The 21591-nt window shown below is 40.1% G+C and overlaps 1 protein-coding gene across 2 annotated transcripts in view; it reads left to right on the forward strand.

Annotated features, from left to right (window-relative positions):
* PLD5 (phospholipase D family member 5) overlaps positions 1-21591 on the forward strand; it is a 489350-nt gene that overhangs the window by 378505 nt on the left and 89254 nt on the right. For both annotated transcript variants that reach the window (XM_030868579.2, XM_060307808.1), the window contains one exon: positions 11025-11152. In XM_030868579.2, the coding sequence (XP_030724439.1) occupies positions 11025-11152 (128 nt within the window). The remainder of the gene's footprint in view (positions 1-11024; positions 11153-21591) is intronic.

A 21591-nucleotide genomic window follows, 5' to 3' on the forward strand; every position in this document is an offset into this window, starting at 1 on the left:
AGGGATTCTCCCTATGTGGGCTGTGCAGGTCTTTCTGTTATGGCAGACTGACTACTGTGGGCAGCCTGGTAGGTGTCTGGCCTCCAGTTTGGTTGGTTGCCAGGCCCTCCCTTGTGCAGAAACTACTGGCTGCTGATTGGGGGGACCATGAGGCTGCTGCCTGCAGGGCCTTGGAGGTCTTGGAGTTGGTTTTGTTCTGCTGGTGGGCAGGGCTGGGTCCTGATACAGGAGGCTGCTGGGATGTGATGGTCCTGGGACTTGTGTGTGACTGCTGGTGGGCAGGGCCAGGCCCAGGGGATTGCGGGGCTGGTGCCTGCCCGTTGGTGGGTGAGGCCAGATCCTGGGGCTAGTGCTGGCTCACTGATTGGCAGAACTGGTGTCTCTGGGTGCAGGGCCCTGGCAGTCCTAAGGCTAGTGTGCAGGGCTTGGTCCTAGAGTCCTGGGGCCTCTGGTGGACAGGGCTGGGTCCCAGGGTGGTTCTGGGCTCAGGGGACTTAAGACAGCAGGCCTCCTGGTGGGTGGAGCTATGTCCCTGCCTGGCTAGTTGTTTGGCCTAAAGCATCCCAGTACTGGTGCTGACCATCCAGTGGGTGAGGTCAGGTTCCAGTGCTAATAAGCTCAAGGGAGGATTCCAAAACGACTCTTGCCAGGAGTGGTGCCCAAGTGGCAGATAAAGCTCCCCACAATGGCTGCCACCAATGTCTGAGTCCCCAGGGTGAGCTCCAGTTACCTCCTGCCTCTTCTGTAGACTCTCCAGGATCAGCAGGTGGATCTGAACCAGGCTCCTTTCAAATCACTTCTTCTGCCCTGGGTCCTAGAGCATGTGAGATTTTGTGTGCACCCTTAAAGAGTGGAGTCCCTATTTCCCACAGCCCTCTGACTATCCTGAAAGTAAGCCCTTCCAGCCTTCAAAGCCAAATGCTCTGCAAGCTTGTCCTCCTGGTGCAGGACCCCCAGGCTGGGGAGCCTGATTTGGAGCTCAGATCACCTGCTCATTGGGAAGAACCTCTGCAGTTGTAATTATCCTCCCTTTTGTGGGTCACCCACCCCAGGGTATGGGTCTTGACTGTACCGTGTCTCCACCCCTCCTACGAGTCTCACTGTGGTTCCCTCTTTATATTTTTAGTTATGGATGTTTTCTGCTGGCCTTCTGATTTTTCTCATCAATAGTTACTCTGTAAATAGTTGTAATTTTGGTGTGCCCTTGGGAGGAGGTGAGCTCAGGGTCTTCCCACCATTGTGGCCACACCCTGGTATGCTTGAATTTGAATCAGCCACTTTTGCTCTTTTGTCCATAATTTCACGTAACATTTGGTATATACTAGATATTCAGTAAAGGTTTACTGAATACTTTTAGGCATCAATAAGTAACCGTAGATACTCTGACTGCAGGGATACACAGGCCTGTGGTCCCTGAAATCACACTCTTTAGGCTAAACTGCCAAGTAAATTAACATAGTACTTTTAGGGAGATGGCTATGCAGTGTGGGATGAAGAGGTTGAAAGGGATAATCCTCAGTGAGTCTTTCAGATAGGCTCAGTGTCCACTCAGGTGGGCCAGTGGGCTGGGGCTCGGGACCTGAGCAAGAATATGTGGGGAGTCTAAGAGCTAATAAATAACCCAATGCACATATCCCAGGCCAGGAAGTGAGAGCCAGCCAATGTCACAGAAGATTAGAGTTTCTAGGCAGAATGAGAAGGCAGGTGAAGGCCTGACAGAGGCACATGTTTAAGGTAGACTCTGAAGCAAATCCAAGATCACCTTGATTCTCTTCCTCCAGAGATGAGAAGATGCTTCCGTTAGTGCTGGTGAGCCTAGTGCTGTTGAAGAGCATAGCCAGTTAAAGTGGCCAAGATCTCTGTTATGGATTGAGTTGTGTGTCCCCAAAAGACATGTTAAAGACCTACCCCCTAGTACCTCAGAATATGACCTTATTTGGAAATGGGTTTTTTGCAGGTATAATTAATTAAGATAGGATCATATTGTAGTACGATGGGCCCTTAATCCGGCATAATTAGTGTCACTATAAGAAGAGGAGAAAACAAAGACACATAAGAAGAAGACACCATGTGACAACAGAAGTGGGGAGATTGGAGTAATGCATCTGTTAGCAAAGGAATGCCAAAGATTGATGGCCACAAGAAGCTAGGAAGAAGCAAGAAAGGATTATCCTCTATGTTTCAGAAGGAGCACGGCCCTGCTGACATCTTCATTTTCGACTTCTAACCGCCAGAGCTAAGAGAGAACAAGTTTCTGTTGTTTTAAGCCACTCGGTTTGTGGTACTTTGCAATGGCAGCACTCTCCAAAGACAAATGCTGCTCTTCATCCACTTAGGAGCACTGGCAGCTGTCTCTGGGGGTACCACACCCTCTGTGCAGATTTGGGTCTCTCCATAATTGCCATGGTAACTACCCACTTTGGACATTCACATTCTTCCATACCTCTGGGAAGTTACTCTTCCAGGATGGTTGAAGGCTAAGGAACATGTGCCTGCAATTATCTAGGATAATGAACTTGCTCCACCCACAGAGAAAAACTTCCTGGATGCTCTCTTCACCGCACATCCTCTCCCAGCCCCATGGCCTCTTTTTTTATCCTCCTGCCACAGGAGCCCAGATGCATACATTTTCCCAAGAGTTACAGATTAAGTTCATAGTGTAAATCAATCTTCTTTCTGTATCCTGGAATGTAGCCTTAGGCATATGATATTACGTCTTCCTCTTGTAGTGAAGATTTTGACAAAGAAAAGGCCCACCAGAATACATTTTCTTTATTAATACTGAATATGTGAAAATTGAATAGTTTAGTACATTAAATATATACATGTAGATTGTTCTTTTAAAGAAATGGACCTTTAGGGCTTCCCTGGTGGCGCAGTGGTTGAGAGTCCTCCTGCCGATGCAGGGGACGCGGGTTCGTGCCCCGGTCCGGGAGGATCCGGCATGCCGTGGAGCGGTTGGGCCTGTGGCCTGCGTGTCCGGAGCCAGTGCTCTGCGGCGGGAGAGACCACAACAGTGAGGCCCGCGTACCGCAAAAAAAAAAAAAAAAAAGAAATGGACCTTTACCGGAAATTCACTTAAGTGGCTTTGTATTCAGTGAACTATATGTTCCTTTTTTTTTTTTTAACATTTTGATTGGAGTATAAATACTTTACAATGGTGCGTTAGTTTCTGCTGTTAACAAAGTGAATCACCTATACGTATACATATATCCCCATATCCCCGCCCTCTTGCATCTCCCTCCCACCCTTCCTATCCCTCCCCTCTAGGTGGATACAAAGCACCGAGCTGATCTCACTGTGCTAGGAGGCTACTTCCCACTAGCTATGTATTTTATATTTGCTACTATATATATGTCCATGCCACTCTCTCACTTCGTCCCAGCTTACCCTTCCCCATCCCCGTGTCCTTAAGTCCATTCTCTACATCTGCATCTCTGTTCCTGTACTGCCTCTAGGTTCTTCAGAACCTTTTCTTTTTTTTTTTTTTTTTAGATTCCATGTATATGTGTTAGCACACAGTATTTGTTTTTCTCTTTCTGACTTACTTCACACTGTATGACAGTCTCTAGGCCCATCCACCTCACTACAAATAAAGCAATTTCGTTTCTTTTTATGGCTGTGTAATATTCCATTGTATATATGTGCCACATCTTCTTTATCCATTCATCTGTTGATGGACACTTAGGTTGCTTCCATGTCCTGTCTATTGTAAATAGAGCTGCAATGAACATTGTGGTACATGAATCTTTTTGAATTATGGTGTTCTCAGGGTATATGCCCAGTAGTGGGATTGCTGGGTCATATGGTAATTCTATTTTTAGTTTTTAAGGAACCTCCATACTGTTCTCCATAGTGGCTGTATCAATTTACATTCCTACCAACAGTGCAAGAGGGTTCCCTTTTTTCCACACCAGCTCCAGCATTTACTGTTTGTAAATTTTTTGATGGTGGCCATTCTGACTGCTGTGAGGTGATACCTCATTGTAGTTTTGATTTGCATTTCTCTAATGATTAGCGATGTTGAGCATCCTTTCATGTGTCTGTTGACAATCTATATATATTCTTTGGAGAAATGTCTACTTAGGTCTTCTGCCCATTTTTCGATTCGGTTATTTGTTTTTTTGATATTGAGCTGCATGACCTGCTTGTATATTTTGGAGATTAATCCTTTGTCAGTTGCTTCGTTTGCAAATATTTTCTCCCATTCTGAGGGTTGTCTTTTTGTCTTCTTTATGGTTTCCATTGCTGTGCAAAAGCTTTTAAGTTTCATTAGGTCCCATTTGTTTATTTTTGTTTCTATTTCATATTCTCTAGGAGGTGGGTCAAAAAGGATCTTGCTGTGATTTATGTCATAGAATGTTCTACGTATGTTTTCCTCTTAACAGTTTTGTAGTGTTTGGCCTTACATTTAGGTCTTTAATCCATTTTGAGTTTATTTTTGTGTATGGTGTTAGGGAGTGTTCTAATTTCATACTTTTGCATGTACCTGTCCAGTTTTCCCAGCACCACTTATTGAAGAGGCTGTCTTTTCTCCATTGTATATTCTTGCCTCCTTTATCAAAGATGTGGTGACCATATGTGTGTGGGTTTACCTCTGGGATTTCTATCCTGTTCCATTGATCTATATTTCTGTTTTTGTGCCAGTACCATACTGTCTTGATTACTGTAGCTTTCTATTATAGTGTGAAGTCAGGGAGTCTGATTCCTCCAGCTCCGTTTTTCTTTCTCAAGATTGCTTTGGCTATTCGGGGTCTTTTGTGTTTCCGTACAAATTGTGAAATTTTTTGTTCTAGTTCTGTGAAAAATGCCATTGGTAGTTTGATAGGGATTGCACTGAATCTGTAGTTTGCTTTGGGTAGTATACTCATTTTCACAATGTTGAATCTTCCAACCAAGAACATGGTATATCTCTACATCTGTTTGTTTCATCTTGAATTTCTTTCATCAGTGTCTTATAGTTTTCTGCATACAGGACTTTTTCTCCTTAGGTAGGTTTATTCTTAGGTATTTTATTCTTTTTGTTGCAATGGTAAATGAGAATGTTTCCTTAATTTCTCTTTCAGATTTTTCATCATTACTGTATAGGAATGCAAGAGATTTCTGTGCATTAATTTTGTATCCTGCTACTTTACCAAATTCATTGATTAGCTTTAGTAGATTTTTTGTAGCATCTTTAGGATTCTCTATGTATAGTATTATGTCATCTGCAAACAGTGACAGTTTTACTTCTTCTTTTCCGATTTGGATTCCTTTTACTTGTTTTTCTTCTATAATTGCTGTGGCTAAAAGTTCCAAAACTACGTTGAATAATAGTGGTGAGAGTGGACATCCTTGCTTTGTACCTCATCTTCATGGAAATGCTTTCACGTTTTCACCATTGAGAATGATGTTTGCTGTGGGTTTGTCGTATATGGCCTTTATTATGTTGACGTAAGTTCCCTCTATGCCTACTCTCTGGATGGTTTTTATCATAAACAGGTGTTGAATTTTGTCAAAAGCTTTCTCTGCATCTGTTGAGATGATCATATGGTTTTTATTCTTCAATTTGTTAATATGGTGTATCACATTGATTGATTTGCTTATATTGAAGATTCCTTGCATTCCCAGGATAAACCCCACTTGATCATTGTGTATGATACTTTTAGTGTGCTGTTGGATTCTGTTAGCTAGTATTTTCTTGAGGATTTTTGAATCTATGTTCATTGGTGATATTGGCCTGTAGTTTTCTTTATTAAGTCTTTGTCTGGTTTTTGTGGGAGTTTTACTCCCTCTACTATATTTTGGAAGAGTTTGAGAAGGATAGGTGTTAGCTCTTCTCTAAGTGTTTGACAGAATTCACCTGTGAAGCCATCTGGTCCTGGGCTTTTGTTTGTTGGAAGGTTTTTAATCACACTTTCAATTTCAGTACTTGTGATTGGTCTGTTTATATTTTCTCTTTCTTCCTGGTTCAGTCTCGGAAGGTAGTGCTTTTCTAAGAATTTGTCCATTTTTTCCAGGCTGTCCATTTTATTGGCATATAGTTGCTTGCAGTAATATCTCATGATTCTTTGTATTTCTGCAGTGTCAGTTGTTACTTCTCTTTTTTCATCTAATTCTAATGATTTGAGTCTTCTCCCTTTTTTTCTTGATGAGTCCAGCTAATGGTTTATCAATTTTGTTTATGTTCTCAAAGAACCAGCTTTTAGTTTTATTGATCTTTGCCATCATTTTCTTCATTTATTTTTCATTTATTTTGGATCTGATCTTATGATTTCTTTCCTTCTGCTAACTTTGGGGGTTTTTTGTTCTTCTTTCTCTAACTACTTTAGGTATATGGTTAGGTTGTTTATTTGAGATGTTTATGTTTCTTGAAGTAGGATTGTATTGCTATAAACTTCCCTCTTAGAACTGCTTTTGCTGTGTCCCATAGGTTTTGGATCGTCGTGTTTTCATTGTCATTTGTTTCTAGGTATTTTTTTATTTCCTCTTTGATTTCTTCAGTGATCTCTTGTTTATTGAGTAGTGTATTGTCTAGCCTCCATATGTTTGCATGTTTTACATATTTTTTCCTGTAATTGACTTCTAGTCTCATAGTGTTGTGGTTGGAAAAGATGCTTCATACCTTTTCAATTTTCTTAAGTTTACTGAGGCTTGATTTTTAACAAAGACATGGTCTATCCTGGAGAATGTTCCATGAACTCTTGAGAAGAAAGTGTATTCTGTTGTTTTTGGTTGGAATGTCCTATAAATATCAATTAAGACCATCTTGTATAATGTGTCATTTAAAGCTTGTGTTTCTTTCTTTATTTTCATTTTGGATGATCTCTCCATTGGTGAAAGTGGGGTGTTAAAGTCCCCTAGTATTATTGTGTTACTGTTGATTTCCCCTTTTATGGCTGTTAGCATTTGCCTTTTGTATTGAGGTGCTCCTATGTTCGGTGCATAAATATTTACCATTGTCATGTCTTCTTCTTGGATAGATCCCTTGATCATTATGAAGTGTCCTTCTTTGTCTCTTGTAATAGCCTTTATTTTAAAGTCTATTTTGTCTGATACGAGAATTGCTACTCCAGCTTTCTTTTGATTTCCATTTGCATGGAATACCTTTTTCCATCCCCACACTTTCAGTTTCTATGTGTCCCTAGGTCTGAAGTGGGTCTCTTGTAGACAGCATATATACGAGTCTTGTTTTTGTATCCATTCAGCCAGTCTATGTCTTTTCTTTGGAGCATTTGATCCATTTACATTTAAGGTAGTTATCGATATGTGTGTTCCTATTACCATTTTCTTAATTGTTTTGGGTTTGTTATTGTAGGTCTTTTCCTTCTCTTGTGTTTCCTGCCTAGAGAAGTTCCTTTAGCACTTGTTGTAAAGGTAGATTGGTGGTGCTGAAATCTCTTAGCTTTTGCTTGTTTGTAAAGCTTTTGAATTCTCCATAGAATTTGAATGAGATCCTTGCTGGGTGGAGTAATCTTGTTGTAGGTTTTTCCCTTTCAGTCCCTTTCTTTTTCTCTTCTTCTTCTGGGCCCCCTATAATTCGAATGTTGGTGCATTTAATGTTGTCCCAGTGGTCTCTGAAATTGTCCTCAATTCTTTTCATTCTTTTTTCTTTATTCTGCTCTGTGGTAGTTATTTCCACTATTTTGTCTTCCAGGTCACTTATCCATTCTTCTGCCTCAGTTATTCTGCTATTGATTCCTTCTAGAGAATTTTTAATTTCATTTATTGTGGTGTTCATCATTGTTTGTTTGCTCTTTAATTCTTCTAGGTCCTCGTTAAACATTTCTTGTATTTTTGCCATTCTACTTCCAAGATTTTGGATCATCTTTACTATCAGTACTCTGAATTCTTTTTCATGTAGACTGCCTCCTCATTTGTTTGGTCTGGTGGGTTTTTCTCTGTCTTCTCATTTTGCTTAACTTACTGTGTTTGGGGTCTCCTTTTCACAGGCTGCAGGTTCATAGTTCCCGTTGTTTTTGGTGTCTGCCCCCAGTTGGTAAGATTTGTTCAGTAGGTTGTGTAGGCTTCCTGGTGGAGGGGACTGCTGCCTGTGTTCTGGTTGACCTGGCTGTATCTTGTCTTTCTGTTGGGCAGGACTGCGTCCGATGGTGTGTTTTGGGGTGTCTGTGAACTTATTATGATTTTCGGCAGCCTCTCTTCTAATGGGTGGGGTTTTGTTCCTGTCTTGCTAGTTGTTTGGCATGGGGTGTCCAACACTGGTAATTGCTGGTCGTAGAGTGGAGCTTGGTCTTAGTGTTGAGATGGAGATCTCTGGGAGAGCTCTCACCGATTGATACATGGTCCCAGGAGGTCTCTGGTGTACCAAAGTCCTGAGCTCGGCTCTCTCACCTCAGAGGCTCAGGCCTGACACCCAGCTAGAGCACCAAAACCCTGTCAGCCACACAGCTCAGAAGAAAAGGGAGGAAAAAAAGAAGAAAGAAATAAAAAGAAAAATAAATAAATAAATAAAGTTATTAAAATAAAAAAAATTATTAAACTAAAAAAAGTAAAAAAAAAAAAAAAGAAAAGAAAAGAAAAAACAGAGCAACCAAACCAATAAACAAATCCACCAATGATAACAAGCACTAAAAAACTATACTAAAAAGAAAAAAAAAAACAGACAGACAGTACCCTAGGACTAATGGTAAAAGGAAACCTATACAGACAAGATCACAAAAAGGAGCATACATACACACACCCACAAAAAGGGAAAAAGAAAAAAAAATATATATATATATATATGAAGGAAGAGAGCAACCAAATCAATAAACAAATCTACCAGTGATAGTAAGCTCTAAATACTAAACTGAGATAAACATGAAATCAGGAACAAATTAGATGAAGAAAGCAAACCTCGAGTCTACAGTTGCTCCCAAAGTCCACCGCCTCAATTTTGGAACGATTCGTTGTCTCTTCAGGTATTCCAGAGATGCAGGGTACATCAAGTTGTTTGTGGAGATTTAATCCGCTGCTCCTGAGGCTCCATGGAGAAATTTGTTTCTCTTCTTTGTTCACACAGCTCCTGGGGTTCAGCTTTGGTTTTGGCCCTGCCACTGCGTGTAGGTCGCCCTTTGGTGTCTGTTCTTCGCCCAGACAGGAGTGGGTTAAAGGAGAGGCTGAATAGGGGGCTCTGGCTCACTCAGGCCGGGGGAGGGAGGGGTATGGAATGCGGGATGAGCCGGCGGCGGCAGAGGCCAGCATGACGTTGCAACAGCCTGAGTCGCTCCAAGTGTTCTCCCAGGGAAGTTGTCCCTGGATCACAGGACCCTCGCAGTGGCAGGCTGCACAGGCTCCTGGGAGGGAAGGTGTGGATAGTGACCTGTGCTTCCATACAGGCCTCTTGGTGGCTGTAGCAGCAGCCTTAGCATTTCATGCACAACTCTGGTGTCTGCGCTGATAGCCACAGCTCGCGCCCATCTCTGGAGCTCATTTAGGTGGTGCTCTGAATCTCCTCTCCTCACGCGCACCGAAACAATGGTCTCTTGCCTCTTAGGCACCTCCAGACTTTTTCCCAGACTCCCTCCCAGCTAGCTGTGGTGCACTAGCCCCCTTCAGGCTGTGTTCACACAGCCAACCCCAGTCCTCTCCTTGTGGTCTGACCTCCAAAGCCTGAGCCTCAGCTCCCAGCGCCCACCCGTCCTAGCGGGTGAGCAGACAAGCCTCTCAGGCTGGTGAGTGCTGGTTGGCACTGATATTCTGTGAGAGCATCTCTCCATTTTGCCCTCTGCACCTCTTTTGCTACCCTCTCCTCCATGGCTCTGAAGCTTCCCCCGCCCACCCCCTATCTCCACCAGTGAAGGGGCTTCTTAGTGTGTGGAAACATCTCCTCCTTCACAGCTCCCTCCCAGAGGTGCAGGTCCCATTCATATTCCTTTGTCTCTGTTTTTTCTTTTTTCTTTTGCCCTACCCAGGTATGTGGGGAGTTTCTTGCCTTTTGGGAGGCCTGAGGTCTTCTGCCAGCGTTCAGTAGGTATTCTGTAGGAGTTGTTCCACATGTAGATCTATTTTTGATGTATTTGTGGGGAGGAAGGTGATCTCCACGTCTTACTCTTCTGCCATCTTGAAGGTCCCCCTGTATATGTTCCTTTTGAGAAGCTGTAAACACATAGTCCTGAGGCAGCAGTACATAGCAGCTTGACAACTGATTATGACACATGATGCATAGAACAATTGGTTAAATTCAGATCTTAAAGTGAATTTTTTGGTTTTAACAATAGTCTGGGCGACCTAGTTGACCTTACATTTCTGTAAGTCTTGAATAACCCCGTTGCTGATATTAAGAATTATCAGATAAAGAAAGGCTAGGAAGAAACCAAATCCAAATTAAATAATGAAGAGGGAAACAAAGAAGTTAAGGCAAGTGAAAGGGTAAAAGGTGAAACTAACATACAGAAAGTATAGGAAGGCCAGTTCCTATGAACAACAAGGATTTACTGTATAACACAGGGAACTATATTCAATATCTTATAATAACCTATAATGGAGAAGAATCTGAAATATATATATATATATGTGTATGTATGTATGTATATGTATGTATATACATAACTGGATCACTGTTGTACACCTGAAACTAACACAACATTGTAAATCAACTATACTTCAATAAAGAAAAAGAAGGCCAGTTTCTTATTGAGGAAAGGCATATTACTAAGCAAGACTGATCTTTTATTGATTGCAAAATTGTATGAAAGTTATCCCAAAAGTAAAAGAAAAAAGAGCATGGCACACCTATCTCACCATTTGAGTGATAAATCAAGGAGCGGGGATTTGAGTCAGATCTGACTTGAGAAGCCATGATCTTCTCACCATGTGGAGCTATACATAGGGAAAAACTTATTCTTTTTTTTTCCCTTTGTATTCTCTTTGGGAATAAAGTAACTCCTTGAGGGTCCTCTCTGCACTTAACTAATGTAAATATTTGGCTTCCCTGAATGCCAACTGTGATGGATGCAAACCATGAGTATTTCTGCCGGTACGTGACTGACTGCATGTTCATGGCCTTGACACAGAGGCTGACTGGGATTTCCTTGAACTCCTAGGAGCTGAGGTGACCTACATGAACATGACTGCCTACAACAAGGGCCGGCTGCAGTCCTCCTTCTGGATTGTGGACAAACAGCATGTTTACATCGGCAGTGCTGGTTTGGACTGGCAGTCCCTGGGACAGGTAATCTTTTCATTACATAAAGTCAGTGTTCTGTCAGCATCAAAACTACCACCTCCAAAAAAAAAAACAAACACAACAAAAAAACCTACCACCTCCATAAAGCATTCAGTCACCTCTACTGTGGTTGAGGGAAATTAAACCTACAGCTTTTGTTATTTTGCATAGTTTTAGTAGGTTCACCTTCATTTAAAATGAAATGATGAACCTTTCTTTGTCAGAATCATTTTACCAAAAGAACTGCCATTGCTTCAGCACTTTTATAACTCAGATGCTACTCCAAGATTCTTTAGAACATGTTTGTGTGTAATTTATATTACACAAAGGTAAATTTTCAGGATGAGATCACATAATCTATGAGAAACAGGAAAACATAAATTCAGTCTAGGATCACATATTGTAGAATAATAGTTTTATCCCTTTAAAAAATCTTAAGATAAAGATGTCTTCATCTTTCCCTTTGCAAATAATTAACTTCAAATATCTTGAAAATATACTTGAACAGTCTTTTAATTTTCATGTATTTATTTGTGCCAAAGGTGATCCATGGAGGATTATAAATCACCTTCTTCCCATTTGTCAACTAGTGGCTGGAAGTTCTTCATCATTGGATGCATAAGAAGACTGACCAGTCAACCATGCATGCACAGAGCCCACACACAATGTTTTACCTGAGCTCTTTTAATATTAGGATCCCTGAAATGACATTGAATTCTACTGCACTTCTATTTATTCCTATGGGAAAAAAGCACTGATGTGCAGACACACAATGGCCATAGCTTGAAAGAAAACACCACGTGGGATAAATCTGACAGAGGGTAATATTATATTTGTACTGTTAGCTTCAGGCCTTTAACCATTTGCCTCCCAGTTTCCACTCTTTTCCTTCTTAAACTACCGTCTTTCATGCACACATATTCCATCTAGTTTTCCTCTTTTAATGTGTGAGGCAAATAAAAGTGCTCAGCTGTAAAAGAAATGGGCAAATGAAATACTAAAAACCCAATTATTGCCCTTTCCATGGAATAGTGTGGAGCCAAAGCACAACTTATCTAAGGTGGTTTTCTAGTTTTGCATGTGAGGAGGAGTCACAGTCAGTAGCCCAGTCTCAAGGGCCAAGTACTTGGTATCTCTAATAAGACAGTCTCCCTCCCCAGCAGAGGAGGGGACACTGAAAGAAAATGCCGTAATTCATTTTGGAATTGAAAGCACCATCAAAGATTATGACAAAACATTGTTTATTTTATATTTGCTCAGAAAATTAGGTGCTACCTACTGATATAAAAATGATTCTGAATAAAATAATAGTATAAATAATAATAATTGCAACAATAACTAGCTTATATTGAATGCAAGGTGTTCTAAGCCATGTAAATGGATTATTTAATTAAAACCTCACAATGATCCTATGAGGTAAACGCTATTATTGCATCCATTTTAAAGAAAAGTAGACGTCAGCTCAGAGTTGAGTTTCAGTATTGAATGTTTTAAGCAAATTTCTTCCAATATTAATTCTGATATGAAAAATATAAATTTTGATTCTGTTTATCTTGTGTCTGATGGCCCTTCAAACACACGTATAAAAATAGTGATTACAGCAACATCAGCACCTCAGAAATAAGTAAGGCAAAGATAGTATAAAACCTCAATAATTTAGAGTATTTAGAGAAAAATAGTCTAATTTATGGAAATCTCTGGGTCCATCTTTTGCTTTTTTTGTACTTACAAAAAATTAACCAATAAGTATCTTTTGCCCAGAAATTTTCATCTGGATCTCCCATATTAAATAGATAAAATTGGTTCTGTAACAATATTAATTATATGTAAATTCTGCTAAGTAGTTTTTAAAAAATTTTTACTGGAGCAGAGTTGATTTCTAATGTTGTGTTAGTTTCTACTGTATAGCAAAGAGAATCAGTTATACATATAGATATATCCACTTTTTTTTAGATTATTTTCCCATATAGGTCATTAGAGGGTACTGAGTAGATTTCCCTGTGCTATACAGTAGGTCCTTATTAAGTTATGTATTTTATATATAGTAGTGTGCATATGTGAATCCCAATCTCCCAATTTATCCCTCCCCCTTCCCCCCCAGTAACCATAAGACTGTTTTCTACCTGTGTGACTCTATGTTTTGTAAATAAGTTCATCTGTACCATTTTTTTAGATTCCACATATAAGCAATATCATGATATTTGTCTTTCTCTGTCTGGCTTACTTCACTCAGAATGAAAATCTCTAGGTCCATCCATGTTGATGTAAATGGCATTATTTTGTTCTTTTTTACGACTGAGTAATATTCCATTGTACATATGTACCACATCTTCTTCACCCATTCCTTTGTCGATGGACATGTAGGCTGCTTCGATGTCCTGGCTATTGTAAGTAGTGTTGCAATGAACATTGAGGTGCATGTATCTTTTCAAATTATGGTTTTCTCCAGGTGTATGCCCAACAGCTGGATCATATGGTAGTTCTATTTTTAGTTTTTTAAGGAACCTCCATAACGTTCTCCATAGTGGCTGTACCAATTTACATTCCCACCAACAGTGTAGGAGTGTTTCCTTTTCTCCACACTCTCTCCAGCATTTATTGTTTGTAGATTTTTTTGGTGATGGCCATTCTGAGTGCTGTGAGGTAAAACCTCATTGTAGTTTTGATTTGCATTTCTCTAATAATGCAAATTATTAGATCTGATTATTGTAGTGCAATAATTTATCATTATTATAGTGATGCTGAGCATCTTTTCATGTACTTTTTGGCCATCTATACATCTTCTTTGGAAAAATGTCTATTTATTTAGATCTTCCAGACTTTTTTTTATTGGGTTGTTTGTTGTTGTTGTTTTTGTTATTGAGATGCATGAGCTGTTTGTATATTTTGGAGATCAATCCCATGTCATTTGCTTCATCTGCAAATATTTTCTCCCATTCTGTGGGTTGCTTTTCATGTTGTTATTGTTTCCTTTGCGGTGCAAAACTTTTTTTTTTTTTTGCGGTACGCGGGCCTCTCACTGCTGTGGCCTCTCCCATTGTGGAGCACAGGCTCCGGACACGCAGGCTCAGCGGCCATGGCTCATGGGCCCAGCCGCTCCACGGCATGTGGGATCTTCCCGGACTGGGACACAAACCCATGTACCCTGCATCAGCCCATGGACTCTCAACCACTGCGCCACCAGGGAAGCCCTGTGCAAAAGTTTAATTAGATCCCATTTGTTTATTTTTGTTTTTATTTTCATTACTCCAGAAGGAGAATCAAAAAAGATCTTGCTTTGATTTATGTCAGAGAGTGTTCTGCCTATGTTTTCTTCTAAGAGTTTTATAGCATCCAGCCTTACATTTAGGTCTTTAATCCATTTTGAGTTTATTTTTGTGTATGGTGTTATGGAGTGTTCTAATTTCATTCTTTTACATATAACTGCCCAGTTTTTCAAGCACCACTTATTGAAAAGACTGTCTTTTCTCCATTGTATATTCTTGCCTCCTTTGTCATAGATTAGTTGACCATAGGTGCGTGGGTTTACCTCTGAACTTTCTATCCTATTCCATTTATCTATATTTCTGTTTTTGTGCCAGTACCATACTGTTTTGATGACTGTAGCTTTGCAGTATACTCTGAAGTCAGGGAGTCTGATTCCTGCAGCTCTGTTTTTCTTTCTCAAGATTGCTTTGGCTATTCAGGGTCTTTTGTGTTTCCATACAAACTTTAAGATTTTTTTTTTTCTAGTTCTGTGCAAAATGTCATTGGTAATTTGACAGGGATTGCATTGAATCTGTAGATTGCTTTAGTCATTTGATAATATTGATTGTTCCAATCCAAGATCATGGTATATCTCTCCATCTGTGCATGTCATCTTTGATTTCTTTCATCAGTATCTTATTGTTTTCTGAATATAGGTCTTTTGCCTCCTTAGATAGGTTTATTACTAGGTATTTTATTCTTCTTGATGTGATGGTAAATGGGATTGTTTCCTTAGTTTCTCTTTCTCATCTTTCATTGTTAGTGTATGGTAATGCAAGAGATTTCTGTGTAATGATTTTGTGTCCTGCAACTTTACTGAATTCATTGATGAGCTCTTATAGTTTTCTGGTAGCATCTTTAGGATTTTCTATGTATAGTGTCATGTCACCTGCAAACAGTGACAGTTTTACTTCTTTTCCAACTTGGATTCCTTTTGTTTCTCTTTTTTCTCTGATTGCTGTGGCTAGGACTTCCAAAACTATGTTGAATAAAAGTGGCTAGAGTGGACATCTTTGTCTTGTTCTTTATCTTAGAGGAAATGCTTTCAGTTTTTCAACATTGAGAATGATGTTTTCTGTGGGTTTGTCAGATATGGCCCTTATTATGTTGAGTTAGATTCCCTCTATGCAAACTTTCTAGGGAGTTTTCATCAGAAATTGGTGTCGAATTTTGTCAAAAGCTTTTCCTGCATCTATTGAGATGATCATAAGTTTTTTATTCTTTAATTTGTTAATGTGGTGTATCACATTGATTGATTTGCATATATTGAAGAATCCTTGCATCCCTGGGATAAATCCCACTTGATTATGGTGTATGATCCTTTTAAGGTGTTGTTGGATTTCATTTGCTAGTATTTTGTTGAGGAATTTTGAGTCTATGTTCATCAGTGATATTGGCCTATAATGTTCTTTTTTTGTGGTGTCTTTGTTAGGTTTTGATATCAGGGTGATAGTGGCCTTGTAGAATGAGTTTGGGAGTGTTCCTTCCTCTGAAATTTTTTGGAAGAGTTTCAGAAGGATAGATACTAACTCTTCTCTAAATGTTTGATAGAATTCACCTGTGAAACCATCTGGTCCTAGACTTTTGTTTGTTGGAAGTTTTAAAATCACAGTTTCAATTTCAGTACTTATGATTGGTGTGTTCATATTTTCTATTTCTTCCTGGTTCAGTCTTGGAAGGTTGTACCTTTCTAAGAATTTGTCCATTTCTTCTAGGTTGTCCATTTTATTGCCATATAGTTGATTGTAGTAGTCTCTTATGATCCTTTGTATTTCTGTGGTGTTGGTTGTAACTTCTTTTTCATGTCTAATCTTATTGATTTCAGCCCTCTCCCTTTTTTTCTTGATGAGTCTGGCTAAAGGTTTAACAATTTTGTTTATCTTTTCAAAGAATCAGCTTTTAGTTTTATTGCTCTTTTCTATTATTTCCTTCATCTCTATTTCATTATTTCTGCTCTAATCTTTACAATTACTTTTCTTTTACTAACTTTGGGCTTTGTTTGTACTTCTTTCTCTAGTTGCTTTAGGTGTAAGGTTAGGTTGTTTATTTGTGATTTTTCTTGTTTCCTTAGGTAAGATTGTATTGCTATAAACTTCCCTCTTAGAACTGCTTTTGCTGCCTCCCACAGGTTTTGGATTGTCATGTTTTTGTTGTCATTTATCTCTAGGTATTTTTTTATTTCCTTTTTGATTTCTTCAGTGATCATTGGTTGTTTAGTAACATATTGTTTAGTCTCCAAGTGTTTGTGTTTTTTACAGTTTTCTTTTTCCTGTAGTATACTGCTAATCTATTGTTGTGGTCAGAAAAGCTGCTTGATATGATTTCAGTTTTCTTAAATTTTCCAAGGCTTGATTTGTGGCCCAATATGTGATTTATCCTGGAGAGTGTTCGATGTGCACTTGAGAAGAAAGTGTATTTGGCTCCTTTCAGGTGGAATGTTCTATAAATATAAATTAAGTCCTTTTGGTCTAATGTATCATTTAAGGCCTGTGTTTCCTTATTGACTTTCTGTCTGGGTGATCTGTCCAATGGTGTAAGTGGGGTGTTAAATTCCCCCACTAGCATTGTGTTACTGTTGATTTACCCTTTGACAGCTGTTAGCATTTGGCTTATATATTGAGGTGCTCCTATGTTGGGTGCATATATATTTACAGTTGGTATATATTCTTCTTGGATTGGTCCCTTGATCATTATGTAGTGTCCTTCCTTGTCTCTTGTAACAGTCTTTATTTTAAAGTCTATTTTGTAAGATATGAGTATTGCTACTCCAGCTTTCTTTTGATTTCCATTTGCATGGAATACCTTTTTCCATCTCCTCACTTTCATTCTATACATGTCCCTAGATCTGAAGTAGGTCTCTTTTAGACAGCATATATATGGGTATTGTTTTTGTATCCATTCAGCCAGTCTATGTCTTTTGGTTGGAGCATTTAATCCATTTTTGTTTAAGGTAACTAACAATATGTATGTTTTTACTGCCATTTTGTTAATTCTTTTGGATTTGTTCTTGTAGGTCTTTTTTCTTCCCTTCTTCTTTTGATCTCTTCCTTTATGATTTGATGACTAAGTTTATGTTGTACTTGCATTCTTTTTTCTTTTTTTGTGTTTGTATCCATTGTAGATTTTCAGTGTGCAGTTACCCTGAGGTTTTTATATAGCAATCTATATATAATCAAGGTTTTTTAAAGTTGCTGGTCTTTTAATTTCAGATGTATTTCCAATATCCTATATTTGTACTCTCCTCTTCTCAAGATTGCTTGTTTTGAGATCATATTTGTACGTGGATGATTTCCTACTTTTACTGTACGTTTGCCTTTACTGGTGAGGTTTCCCATTTGTAGTTTTCTTGTTTCTAGTTGTGGCTTTTTCTTTTCCACCTAGAGAAGTTCCCTTAGCATTTGTTGTAAAGCTGGTTTGGTGGTACTCAATTCTCTTAGCTTTTGCTTGTCTGTAAAGCTTTTGATTTCTCCATCGAAGCTGAACAAGAGCCTTGCTGGGTACAGTATTCTTTGTTGTAGGTTTTTCCTTTTCATCATTTTAAATACATTATATTACCCCCTTCTGGGCTGTAGAGTTTCTGCTGAAAAACCTGCTGATAACCTTATGGGAATTCCCTTGTCTGTTATTTGTTGCTTTTCCCTTGTTGCTTTTAATATTTTCTCTTTGTCTTTAATTTTTGTCAATTTGATTACTATATGTCTCAGCATATTCCTCCGTGGGTTTATCCTGCCTGGGCCTCTCTGTGCTTCCTGGACTTCGGTGACTGTTTCCTTTCTCGTGTTAGGGAAGTTTTTGTCTATGATTCTTCAAATAGTTTCTCAGGCCCCTTCTCTCTCTCTTCTCCTTCTGGGACCCGTATAATGTGAAAGTGGTGTGTTTAATGTTGTACTGAAGGTCTCTCAGACTGTTCTCATTTCTTTTCATTCATTTTTAGTTATTCTGTTCTGCAGAAGTGATTTCCACCATTCTGTCTTTCACCTCATTTATCTATTCTTCTGCTTCATTTATTCTGCTATTGATTCCTTCTAATGTAGTTTTCATTTCAGTTATTGTATTATTCATCTGTGTTTGTTTGTTCTTTATATTTCCTATCTCTTTGCTAAAATATTCTTGTAACTTCTTGCTCTGTGCAGCCATTCTTTTCCCGAGTCCTTGGATCATCTTTACAATCATTACTCAGAATTCTGTCTCAGGCAGATTGACTATCTCCACTTCACTTAGTTTTTCTGTTGTTTTATCTTATTCCTTCATCTGGGACACATTCCTCTGCCATCTCATTTTGTCTAACTCTCTGTGATTCTGGTTTCCGTTTCACAGGCTGCAGGGTTGTAGTTCCTCTTGCTGCCACTGTCTGCCCCCTGGTGGATGAGGCTGGTCTAAGAGGCTTGTGCAGGCTCTCTCTTGGGAGGGACTGGTGCCTGCCCACTGGTGGGTGGAGCTGGGACTTGTCTCTCTCGTGGGCAGGTCCATGCCACGGGGTGTGTTTAGTGGGCTGCTGTGGACTCAGGAAGATTTAGGCTGCCTGATGGGTGGGGTTGTGTTCCCATCTGGTTTGTTGTTTGGCCTGAGGCATCCTAGCACTGGAGTCTACAGGCTGTTGGGTGGGGTCAGGTCTTGGTCAGAAAATGGCAGCCTCCAGGAGGGCTCACACCAATAAGCACTCCCCAGAACCACAGCCTCCAGTGCCTCTGTCCCCATAGTGAGCCACAGCCACCCCCCTCCATCTCTCCAGTAGACCCTCCAAGACTAGCAGGTAGATCTGGCCCAGGCTCCTATTAAGTCACTGCTTCTTTCCTGGGTCCTGGTGCATAAAACACCTTGTGTGCACCCTCCAAGAGTGGAGTTTCTCTCTCCCCCAGTCCTGTGGAGTTGCTGCAAACTCTGCTGGCTTTCAAAGTCAAATGCTCTGGGGGGCTCCTCCTCCTGATGCCAGACCCCCAGGCTGGGGAGCCTAACATGGAGCTCAGAATTCTCACTCCTGTGGGAGAACTTCTGTGATATAATTATTTTCCAGTTTATGGCTCATCCACCCAGCAGGTATGGGGTTTGATTTTATTGCAACTGTGCCCCTCTTACCTTCTCATCTCTTCTTTGTCTTTGGATGTAGAATATCTTTTTTGGTAGTTTGCAGTGTTTTTGTTGATGGTTGTTCAGCAATTAGTTGTGATTTTGTTGTTTTCATGAGAGGGGTGAGCTCACATCCTTCTACTCTGCCCTCGTGTTCCTCTCCCTCAGGGGTAATACTATCTTTTTTTTTTAGAAAAGGGTGAATTCTGAAGGCCAAAAGTTAAGGTGAAGGTGCCAGCAGGGTTGGTTATGGTGAGTTCTCTTCTCAGTTTGCAAATGGTGGCCTTCTCACTGTGTCTTCACATGACCTTTTCTCTTGTAGCATTCCCTGGAACACTCATATCATTCCTACTTAGGGTGTCAAAGGCTCCTGTCCCAAATTTCTGGGGAATCATATTTGGAATCTGACTGGCCTTGAAGAGATTTGATGCTCTTTTCCCTTCAGGTTTCTTGTCCTAACTCTTCTATATATAAGATGTAATCTGCGCTAGGAGTGCCCCAAGCCACACACAGCTGGGCCCACACTGAAGGTTTGCCTCCCAGGAAGCGCAGAGTGCCAGAGGTGGGGAGTCACCTGTGTGTCAGGCAGTGGAGGGCAGCTCACTCCCACCTGGGCTGAACCTCCCAGGCCCAGTGAGGGTGGGGTGGGAACAGGCTGCAACAGGTCCTAATTCATGTCACACTGAAGCCTGCACAGCCAGCCAGTGCCCTGTGCGAACTCAGAAACTCAACCCTCTACCAGCAAATCAGAAAGCCCTTCTTTCCTGTCTGCCTTTTGGGCTACCCAGCAATGACAAGTCCCTACATCTCGGCCAGGCAAGCAGAAGCCAGAGGGCTGTGGTACTCACCTGGGTAGCAGGGGGGTTCACAACCATATTTTTTGAATCAAATTTCAGGACATAGTCTGTTCAATGATACAGATTCATTTATTCATGCCCCACTCAACTGATATTTATGGAGGAAATATTTGCAAATGATGTGACCAAAAAGAGATTAATTTCCAAAATACAAACAGGTCATATAGCTCAATATCAAAGAAACAGTGAACCCAATGAAAACATGAGCAGAAGACCTGAACAGACGTCTCTCCAAGAAGACCACATACAGATGGCCAATAGGCAAGTGAGAAGATGCTCAACATTGCTAATTGTTAGAGAAATGCAAATCAACGCTGCGAGGTATCACCTCACACTGGTCAGAATGGCCACCATCTAAAAGTCTACAAATAATAAATGCTGGAGAGGGGGTAGAGAAAAGGGAACCCTCTTACACTGTTTGTGGGAATGTAAATTGGTATAGCCACTATGGAGAACAGTATGGCGGTTCCTTAAAAAACTAAAAATAGAGCTACCATTATGATCCAGCAATCCCACTCCTGGGAATCTATCTGGAAAAAATAAAAACTCGAATTCAAAAAGATACTTGTACTCCAATCTTCATAGCAGATTTATTTACAATAGCCAAGATATAGAAGCAACCTTATCAACAGATGAATGGATAAAGCAGATGTGGTATATATCTACAATGGAATACTACTCAGCCATAAAAAGGAATGAAATATGCCACTGGCAGCAAAATGGATGATCCCAGAGATTATCATTACTAAGTAAGACAGAGAAAGACAAATATCATATATCATTTACATGTGGAATCTAAAAAAATAATACAAATGAACTTATTTACAAAACATAAACAGACCCACAGACTTAGAAAACAAACTTATGGTTACCAAAGGGGAAAGGGGTGGGGAGGGGTCAATTAGAAGTACAGGATTAACAGATACACACTACTATATGTGTCTCAGTGTGTTCATACTTGGCTTCATCCTGTATGGGACTCTCTGCACTTCCTGGACTTGAGTGACTGTTTCCTTTCTCATGTTAAAGAAGTTTTCAGCTATAACACCTTCAGATGTTTTCTCAGGTCGTTTCTCTTTCTTTTCTCCTTCTGGGACCCCTATAATGCAAATGTTGGTACGTTTAACATTGTCCCAGACATCTCTGAGACTTTCTTCATTTCTTTTCATTCTTGACACCCTATGTCAGGGGGTGTGTTTTGAGGTAGCTGTGAGCTCAATATGACTTTAAGCAGCCTGTCTGCTGATGGGTGGGGCTGTGTTCCCAACCTGCTGG

The sequence above is a fragment of the Globicephala melas genome, chromosome 1 (genome assembly GCF_963455315.2).
Source record: "Globicephala melas chromosome 1, mGloMel1.2, whole genome shotgun sequence".
Lineage (NCBI taxonomy): Eukaryota > Metazoa > Chordata > Mammalia > Artiodactyla > Delphinidae > Globicephala > Globicephala melas.